Source organism: Rhinopithecus bieti, unplaced genomic scaffold (assembly GCF_001698545.2).
Source record: "Rhinopithecus bieti isolate Rb0 unplaced genomic scaffold, ASM169854v2 scaffold_82990, whole genome shotgun sequence".
NCBI classification, from domain to species: domain Eukaryota; kingdom Metazoa; phylum Chordata; class Mammalia; order Primates; family Cercopithecidae; genus Rhinopithecus; species Rhinopithecus bieti.
The window spans coordinates 152,865-163,697 of NW_016830404.1; the positions used below are offsets into that span (position 1 = coordinate 152,865).

General features: G+C 38.9%; 1 protein-coding gene across 1 annotated transcript in view; it reads left to right on the forward strand.

The window, feature by feature from the left end:
• Positions 1–10,833, forward strand: part of LOC108524410 (dedicator of cytokinesis protein 11-like) — a 155,962-nt gene that overhangs the window by 91,135 nt on the left and 53,994 nt on the right. The window contains 4 exon segments of the mRNA XM_017865480.1: positions 2,500–2,616; positions 5,465–5,540; positions 6,115–6,224; positions 8,347–8,458. Coding sequence (XP_017720969.1) covers positions 2,500–2,616; positions 5,465–5,540; positions 6,115–6,224; positions 8,347–8,458 — 415 coding nt within the window.

Sequence of the window (10,833 nt, forward strand, 5' to 3'; positions counted from 1 at the left end):
TGTATAGTTCTTGTACCCACTACAAGTAATGTTGATACCTAAGAGAATTGCAGATTCTAATTCTAGTTGGGCTGTGAGCAAATCTTTTTACCTTTTTTGAAAAAGTAATCCACATGCATGGTGAAAAACAAAAATCAAAATGCCTGTCTCCCATTCCTTACCTCCACTCACCAATTCATCTTTCCAGAAGCAACTACTCTTGTAAGTTTATTTATACTTCTATTTTATACAAGCACAAGCCTATATGATATATATGTATAAAATACAACAGAAACCATTATACATTTTTCTTTTTTCATTTAACAATACAGCCTGAAGGTTAGATCTACCGCATTTTAAAAAGTAGCTGCATAGTATTTTATCATATGGATATACTTTATTTTATTTATCTAACTAGTCTTCTATTAATAGATTCTTCGGTTATATTCTATTTGTTGTGCAGGCGAAATTTTTAACATATTTGGCAATGACTTTATGTTTTCCTGTGTTCCTGCTTCCCTGAGAGAGTTGTAATTTCTCTTCCCCTAGAGATCACTCACTATCAGAACTAAAATGGACTCCTATTTAGAAGCCATAATATTAATAATAGCAGCTAAAATTTATTAAGGGCTCACTATATGCCAAGCACTATTTTAAATATCTCACATTAATTGACATCATTATTATTACCCCCATTTTACCAAAGAGAAAACTATAGTTAAGTGATTTGATTGTAATCAAGTAGCTAGTAACGGGAGAACTGGGTTTTGTGCATGTCTCTAACTGCAAGATCTGTGCTGTCAGCCACTAGCTATACTGCCTTTTAAATCTCAACTTGGGACATTGAAAAATTAGAAAACCACCAAAAAAAGGGTAATCACTAAGTGAAAAATCTTGACACCAAAGCCATGGAACAAAGGAAAGTAATGAGAGTTAAAAGGCCGGGCGGGGTGGCTCACTCCTGTAATCCCAGCACTTTGGGAGGCTGAGGAGGGCAGATCACCTGAGGTTGGGAGTTCGAGACCAGCCTGGCCAACATAGTAAAAGCCCTGTTTCTACTAAAAATACAAAAATTAGCCAGGCATGGTGGTGGGTACCTGTAATCCCAGCTACTTGGGAGGCTGAGACAGGGGAATCTCTTGAACCCAGGAGGCAGAGGTTGCAGTGAGCTGAGATCGTACCTCTGCACTCCAGCCTGGGTGACAGAGTAAGACTCAGTCTCAAAAAAAAAAAAAGAATTAGTTAAGATGATTCATGGTAACTATATTCACATATTTAAAGGTTTGCCATGCAAAAGTAGAAGTAGACTTTTTCTTGTACTCCAAAGGGCAGAGCTATACCTAGGAGGTAGAACTTATGAGGAGTGTATTTCAGATAAAGGACTTTTCTAATAGAACCCATGAAAGGGCTGGAGTTTTAAAGAAGTTTAAAAAACTATTTGTCAAGGATACATGTAAGGGCCATTCATTCCTGACTTCAGCAGGAAGTTCAACTAGGTTAGTGGTTCTGAAACACATCAGCATCATCTGGACCAGTCCAGACCTAGTAAATCAGAATCTTCTGGTGGTAGAGACTATTACTGATGGGATACTATGTTGGAAGAAAGTCTGTTAAGGGTTTTTGAAATTGACCAAAGAAGTGCAAATGGCCAATTAACACATGAAAAATTGTTCAACCTCAATAGTAAATGCAAACTAAACAATAGTAAGAGACCAGTAATCTTCTATATTCTACATGTTGACCATTTTGCCCTAGAGGGCCTTATCTAATTCTCCAGAAAAACCTGAAGTCATGAAAGATGGAGGGCAACTCTTGTGCCACCACAGCTACTATTTTCTCTGATTTGAGTATATATACGTATCTGGTGAGGAATGTCTATAAGCTGAGGAAAGCAATAAATAAATTTGTATAAGAGGTACCACATTAATTAAGAGTCCTGGTGGTCAGTTTTATTTACATATTTACAAATATATCAGTCTCCCAAGTCTTATAATTGACTTTGGGGACCAAGTTCATATTATTGTAATTGTAGCTTTAATGGAAGCAAAAAATGTTTCTTGAATGAATACAGTAACTTACCATTTTTTCACTTCTTCCACTTACTCATTCATTCCTTCAGCTAATATGTATTGACCATCTGCTATGTGCCCAGGTACAGGGGATGAAGCAGTGAACAAGACAGACACTGTCCCTGCTCTCATGAAGCTCAACCCTCACTGGAGCTGAAAAACGGGACTAATATCATCTGTTTTATATACCAACTTCTATTTTTTACAGAAACCTTTTACTTCATGTAGTTATGCTTGAGGGATATAATTTGATTCTGTATCATGGATAAATCCAAATGCCAACAAAGTTCTGTGGTAATTAGTTTTCGTAGAAAGAGACTCATGCTTCAGTAATTTGTTATGGATGTTAGCCTACTTTTTAGTCTTTAAGTTGATATATGAAACCAACTCCATTTATTTGTAATATATACATATTATATACCTATTAAGCTCTCAATAATTATTTTTTCAGAACCAACAAGCCAAAATAGCACAATTGTACCTTCCCTTTGTTGGACTACTTTTGGAAAATATACAGCGATTAGCAGGTCGAGATACCTTGTATTCTTGTGCAGCCATGCCTAATTCTGTAAGTAGTAATGTGTTTCTGTTGGAATTTTATCCTGTTTTATTGAATGCATTTGGAATTGGGGTCATATGCTATATGATCTCAACCTTAAGAGTTCACTTTTTTTGGTTTGTTTTTTTAAGCCACAGTCTCGCTCTATCACCCAGGCTGGAGTGTAGTGGCACAATCATAGTTCACTGTAGTCTCAAACTCCTGTGCTCAAGTGATCCTCCTGCTTTGGCCTCCCGAGTAGCTGGGACTAAAGGCATACGCCACCACGCCCAGCTAATGTTTTAATTTTAGCAGAGACAAGGTCTCACTGTGCAGCCCAGGCTGGTCTCAAACTCCTAAGCTCAAGGAATCCTCCCGCCTCAGCCCCCTGAAGTGCTGGGATTACAGACATGAGCCACTGTGCCCAGCCAAGAGTTCATTTTTTACTCCATGTACAGTGTTTTTCCTAATACAGTGCTTTGCAAACTTTAATGTGCATATGAATCACCTGGGGAATTTGTTAAAACAGATTTTTTTTTTTCGAGACAGAGTCTCGCTCTGTCACCCAGGTTGGAGTGCAGTAGCATGATCTCGGCTCACTGCAGCCTCCGCCTCCTGGGTTCAAGGTATTCTCCTGGCTCAGCCTCCTGAATATCTCGGACTACAGGTGCCCGCCACCATGCCTGGCTAATATTTTTGTATATTTAGTAGAGACGGGGTTTCACCATGTTAGCCAGGCTGGTCTGGAACTCCTGACCTCAGGCGATCCACCCACCACGGCCTCCCAAAGTGCTGGGATTACAGGCATGAGGCATCACGCCCAGCCAACAGATTCTAATTCAATAGGCCTGGGGTGGGACTTGAGAGCATGCATTTCTAACAAGCTTTTGACTGCTTCTGGTCCTAGGATTGCACTTTGGATAACAAAGTCCAAGAGAACACCACAAATCCTTTGAACCCTGTGTTTTGTTCTAAACATTTTCTGTTGTTGTATGGCTTCATACATTTATTCAACTTAAACTGAACAAAAGATTCTCTACTTCCAAGATATTAGGCACTGGGGACTAAACTGTATTCCTTATTCCTTTGCTTCTCCTTTCCCTTAGTAGTCTCCTTCAGCACTTCTTGGTGAGACCCTTAGTTTATCACAATTGGTCTGTGCTTTTTTTGCTCCCCTTAGAATTTTAAGAATTGGAAGGAACTTTGGAGGTGATCAGTCTCCTATTTGGCAAAACAACCTTTTGCCATTGTAATAATTTAAACATTCCTTCTCACATTAGACCTAAAAGGTTTCCTATCCACTGGTCTTACTTTTGTCTTCTAGAGACACATGAAACACATCTGTTCCCATCTCCAAATGTACTCTTTCCACATGTGCCTTCTAAATTTTTCTCCAAGCTAAATATCTCCACTAATCTGTCATTCCAAATCCTTTACTTTTTTTTTCTTTTTCTTTTCTTTTCTTTTTTTTTTTTTTGAGACAAAGTCTCACTCTGTCACCCAGACTGAAGTGCAGTGGCACAATCTCAGCTCACTGCAATCTCTGCCTCCTGGGTTCAAGTTATTCTCCTGCTCAGCCTCCTGAGTAGCTGGGATTACAGGTATGCGCCATCACGCCCAGCTAATTTTTTTTGTACTTTTAGTAGAGATGGGGTTTCACCATGTTGGCCAGGCTGGTCTTGAAATCCTGACCTCAAGTGATCTGCCTGCCTCAGCCTCCCAAAGTGCTAGAATTATAGGCATGAGCCACCGTGCCCGGTCCCCAAAACCCGTTGCTTTCTTGGTCACCCCTTTTCCGAATGTGCTCCAGTTTACCAGTAACCCTATTAAAATACAATGTCCAAATTATACACTTTATAGTCTGCCCAGTGGAACTGTTAACTTCTGCCCCCATCCATGTTCTATATGGCCCAAGATCACCTGTGCACTTTGGCTGGCCACATCGTATTGTTGGATAGCAGGTTAAACTCCATCATTTACAGCTTCCTCTGCAAATTCCCCCTATGAAATGCTACAGCCAATTTGTCATGCCTGTCCTGCGTTCCTGAGGACACTGCTTTTAAGCTTTTCTAGTGGCTTGCTCGCTCCTGACTCCCAGTCATGTCAACTGGCTGAATGTGGATACTACACCTACCTGAATGTCAGGCTGGTCTCGCTTTACAAATACAGTATCTCATGCTTATGCTCCCTCCACATATATCTGACAGCATTATTTGGAAATATTTCACTTCTCTGTACTCTTTGCAGCTCAAGTTTCCTTAGGGCTTCTGGTCACACACCTTCTTCTAGCGTTGCCCTGGTTCTAAGGAGGAGAACTGAATGATGTTAAGACTTTACCAGGCCGGGCGCCGTGGTGCATGTCTGTAATCCCAGCACTTTGGGAGGCCGAGGCAGGAGGATCACTTGAGTCCAGGAGTTTTAGACCAACCTAGGCAACATGGCAAAGCCCCATCTCTAAAAAAATGCAAAAATTAGCTGGGTGTGGTGGTGTATGCCTGTAGTCCTAGCTAATCTGGAGGCTGAAGTGAGAGGGTCGCTTGAGCCCAGGAGGTTGAGGCTACAGTGAGCTATGATCACGCCACTGCACTCCAGCCTGGACTACACAGCAAGACCCTGTCTCAAAAAACAAAAACAAAAAAGACTGTATCAGTTGCGGCTATCTAGAATTATGTCACTTGGCTAGAGGTCATGGTTACAACAGTATGCTAGTAGCTTTTTTTTTTTAAAGAGTCACGTAAATACTAATTACTAGTATTTGATTTAGACTTTCACAGTGAGCTTTGTTTAAAATCAGTGTAACATTTTGTTCTGTTAATTCAGGTTTCTTATCCTATATACGAATTTGTTTAAATAACACAGGTATCATATTCCATTACAGACATCCAGAGATGAGTTTCCATGTGGCTTTACTTCACCTGCCAATAGAGGGAGTCTGAGCACTGACAAAGACCCCGGTAATTAAACCTTTTGGAGATGATACATTGCATGGGTGTTTAGAAATGTGCCCTCTACTTCTCAGTATTTTTGATATATTTCATAATAAAGACCATACATAGCTTGATCTCTACTAAAGTTTAATTAAAATCTGACTCATACTTGCAGTCAAATTTATTTGCCGAGGTTTCCTTGTCTAAGCTTATCTAAGCTTGGCATACTGACAAAATAGAGGATAATGAGAAAAATACTGGTTTCTTTATCTGTCACCAGTTTTAAGCCAGATACCTCCCTTCTCTGGGCTCAAGTTTTCTTGTCTATAAAATTGTCTTTTAAATTGTGTGGCTTTATTTTATGGCTTCCAAGGAATTTCTTGTTATTTTGTACGTGCTAAAGTGTTTTGAAAGGTGAAAAGTTGCTTCACTTTTACATGGTTTCTTATGGTGTTTTCATATAATAAACTTCACATTTTAGATGTCCAAGATCTATTCCCTATATTAATGTCTCTACTTAAATTAGTTCAGTACTTATTTTTTTAAATATTTCTGACAGTTCCTCCTCTTGCCAACAAGGACTTGACTTTTTTTTTTGCAGCTTATGGGTCTTTTCAAAATGGACATGGAATTAAGAGAGAAGATTCAAGAGGTTCCCTCATCCCAGAAGGAGCAACAGGATTTCCAGATCAGGGCAACACTGGTGAAAATGTAAGAACTTAAATATATAGGATGACCCTAGTGACACATTAGGCTGCAACAATTTTTTTATAGTATAAATGTGAGCATCTCTACTCTCCTGTAGTCCATCCTGGCTCTGCAAAAAGCATCCCATAATTCTTAGATATTTTAGCAGTATCTTCCTATACTGGCAGCTGCTACTTCAGTGTCTTAAACTATTTATGGAGAATGAGGCATTCATCCTCAAGTGTTCGAACTCTGAATATCTCCTTTGACCCTAGCACGCTATTTTAGTGAGGGGAAATTCAAGTTTAAAATATCTAATGTGCCTTGTTATTTAAAACAAAGCACATCCTGGCAGGATTAATGCAGTCTTTCATTCTTTTGTAATAGAGTAATGATATTAATTTGGGAGGAAAAAATATAAATCCCGAAACTGATAATCTTAGGGTCCCAGCATCACTTAATCAGAATATATCCTCCCAACTCTTCTGTCAAGTTGTTTCACGCCTACCATTAAAGTTTGAGATGTGACTGCCTTAAGACAGAGAGACCTCATTTTAGACCAGTAAAGTTTTGCCATGTTGTTATGTAAAATCATTGAATCGTATAAAATTATATTAGAAAGGTCTAGAAGAAAAAAAATTCCAACTCTCAATTTACAAATGAAAACTGGGATTATGACTTAGAACAACCAGCTATGGCAGAACCATACTCGAACCTAGATTTTCTAATATGAGCACTTTTTCTCCTATATCATGGTGCTCTTAGTGTGCATCAGGATCACTTGAAGGGCTTAAAAAAATAGATGTCTGGGCCTCACCCCAGGGTGAGATTCAATACGTCTGGAATAGGGCCTGCTAACATGTATTTCTAAGTTCCCAGGTGATGTTGATGCTGTTGGTTGGGTATTGTTACCCTTGAGAGCCAGTGAACTATACTTCCACTGGTTCCTTGAGCCTTTGGGTAAACAGTAATTCATTCACAAATGTTTCTCTTTTACACCATTTAGAAATTGTGACAACAGGTACTGTCATAGCTAAGGCAAATAAAGGTCAGAGAGGTTGAATGACTTGCTAGTAGTCACATAGTAGCTAGGCAAGCAATCAGAACCTAGGCCTGTTTGCTCCAAGTAAAAGTTCTTTCTTAGTAAATTCCACCTTAGTCAATGGTGCATCCCCAGTTTAGCTCAACTGAAAGTATTAGTTTTTAACAACTGCAATTTTGTAAGGAGATTATTGTTATTCTATTCATATAAATCCCCAAGTAAGTCAGATCTTGTCATGCTTAATTTCTGATATTTTTTTAAAAGTCATTAAATAAGAGGAACACATCAGTACTTTGTAGAGGTGCTAATTTTGAAGTATTACTGGGTACTCCTAAGTGTAATTACCATAATATAATTAGCCCATTTTATTTATTTATTATATTTTTTAGAAATAAGGTCTTGCTCAGTCACCCAGGCTGGAGTGCAGTGACAGATCAGTATGCTCACTGCAGCCTTGAACTCCTGGGCTCAAGCAGTCTTCCTAACTCAGCCTCCCAAGTAGCTAGGACTACAGGCATGCACCACCACAGCCCAGCTTTTTTTTTTTTTTTTTTGTAGAAACAGGTTTTGCTATATTGCCCAGGCTGGTCTTAAACTCCTGGCCTCAAGTGATCCTCCCACCTGAGCTTCCCAAAGCACTGGGTCTACAGGTGTGGGCTACCATGCCTGGCTTCTATTAGCTCTTAAGATAGATTTTCTAATGCATGATTTTGAGGTTGGATTTTAATAAACTCTAAGGAGAGATTCAAATGAAAAAGTTTAAGATGTTTCTTATGCTTTCACTCCATGTAAAAGTTATCTTTCCTTAAATAGCCATGATTATTTTAAAATTTTACCACTAAAACACATGGCATATGAGAATGAAACATACACAGTATTCATGGCTATATCTTTGTGAAGACCCCAAGGTAATTTCTAGTGATACTACTAGCTATTACTAGGAAAGAAAGATTCAGCCCATTCACCTTCAAGTTGTGATATAAAATTTAGATTTATGTTTAGAATATTCCCAAACTGATCTAATGATAAAAAAAGAGTTACTGAGTTAAAGGCTGTGGAAAATTATGGTACGGATACTATTTCACAAACATCCTGTCCTTATAGACCCGACAGAGTTCTACAAGGAGTAGTGTATCCCAGTATAACCGCCTGGATCAGTATGAAATCAGAAACCTCCTGATGTGCTACCTGTATATAGTAAAAATGATTTCAGAAGGTGAGTTACCAGCATATTAAGCATGGACTGTACTAGACATACACCCTCACAGGTTCACAAATTCATGCAACAATATTTGATCATCATCCGGAGGTAGAGCACATGCACATTATAAACAGATATTTGGAGACTCTGACCTTAAAATGTTTCTTAAATTGAACCTCAAAATAGGTTCATGTCAGTCACACAAGTTCGAGTCTTTGAAATAATTTTAACATAATTTTGCAAATAAATTTCTAAAATGAGGCAATGGTNGATTTAGCATAAACATCAAAGATTATGTTGTGGAATCTGGAAATTGCTAACATTTATGGAATTTCTTCTTAAGGCAATGAAAATGTTGTAAAACTGTGGTGAAGGTTTCACTACTTTGAAGAAACTATAAGCTATTGTACTATTGTGGGTTATTTATGTGGGCATTTTTATGGTAAATGAATCTCTCAATAAATTTGTTTTTTTGAAAAAGAGGCCCAATCTTTATCTCTTCTCCACTCCCATTGCCTCACTTGACTAGCCTTAAAAAAAAAATAGGTCCAAGAGATACGTTAGAAAAAAAAGTGGAACTGAACAAAAAAGCGGTTGAATACCACCATAGCCCAAAGAATGAGGGAGAGAGAAGGTAGGAGGAGGGGAAAAGCTGCATTGCCGACTAGTTCTCTCCCCTCCTCCACTGTAGGTCTCACACACACAGACACACACATACACACACATACATCACATTCTGTACTAACCAGAGACAAGTCTCTGGTTGTTTTATTTTAATGTCATGGGTAAAACCATGACTGTTTTTTGTTTCATTTTGTTTTGAAGACGGAGTCTCACTCTGTCGCCCAGGCTGGAGTGCAGTGGCAGGATCTCAGCTCACTGCAACCTCCACCTCCCAGGTTCAAGCGATTTTCCTGTCTCAGCCTCTGGAGTAGCTGGGACTACAGGCACCCGCCACCACGCCTGGCTAATTTTTTGTATTTTTAATAGAGATGGGGTTTCACGGTGTTAGCCAGGATGGTCTCGATCTCCTGACCTCGTGATCCGCCTGCCTTGGCCTCCCAAAGTGCTGGGATTACAGGCATGAGCCACCGTGCCTGGCCCGTGACTGTTTTATTTCTTGTGCACTTGATAGTTCCTCTTATTCTTGCAAATGTTGACCATGCCTGCTCAGTGGCAGGTACTCTGTGCCAAATATTCGGTCTTTGCTTTTTGATTTTAAAAAGCACGTTTTCAATAACTAGTATACAGTCTATGTCACATCTCTTTATCTTTTATATGTATAAAGTCATGCTGTATATCTGTAAAGTCATATTCATTTTGTTCTAATAAATGTCTTCTTCTAGATCCTTCTCAATGGATGTATTCTAATTTGTCTTGTCCGGTAAATATTGTTTTAGTTATTCTTTATGCATTTAAATATTGATCTCTTTGAAGTCCACACTCTTGAGGTCCTCTCTTGGCTTTCTTTTTTATGGAGTCATAAACAGTAGCAAGTTTAATGTCAATGAAAAGATGTTCTATCTCTACACTTCTATATGGATTCTGGAGAATAAATTTCATTCTTTACTTGTAGCTGCATTTTATTAACTGACAAAATTTGCTATTTCAAAGTCTTAGATTCATTTGCCAAATATTTTCAGGCCTTATTGCTTAGTTTATTATATCGTGAGAAAAGGAATAAGAGTCAGGAGTTACCAGTTACAAAGTCTGAATTGACAAGAAGACTGTTCTGTTGGAAAAGTAAAACATTGTTGCTTCCTTGGGGCTGGGGACGGGGAAGGGGACAGGGAAGGGGAAGCTACTTCCTCTTTCTTTGTGACTGTGTCTTCACTTTTCTCTTTAGCTCAGACCCCAAAAAGACACTCTCAGTATCACATTGAGGCTTATCAGCACCATTCCCTGCACTTGTAGATTCATAAATATTCTCCGAAGCAGACTGTTCGTTGGAAGGTATCAGTTTAGAGCTATCTCTCGCTGCAAATTTGGTGTTACAAGGAATAACAACCACTGCTCTTCTTTTTGTACTAGATTTTAAAGTAGAGTCTAAAGGCAAGACATTCAAAGGGATTATTTTCTTTTCCTTTGTAAGAGGATGACATGAGGTTATAGAATAATCCTCTAAAGTTTCCAGTAAAGTTTCAGATACATGAGTTGGGTATTCTCCTGGGGAGACAGCGGAAGGGCTCCATGATATGTCAATCTGAGTTTCTTTTTGGGGGCAGACCTTCGTTTCAGGTGTCCCTTTTGGCTGGCCAATCTTGTCTTCATGAGGATTGAGAAAATCTTGAAATTCATACCTCTTTTGATGACTAAGTGAAGTTGTTAAAAGAGAACTTGCCAGTGGCTTCTGGCTGGCACGGTCTTCTGTGTTAGGCTTAGTGTCATTA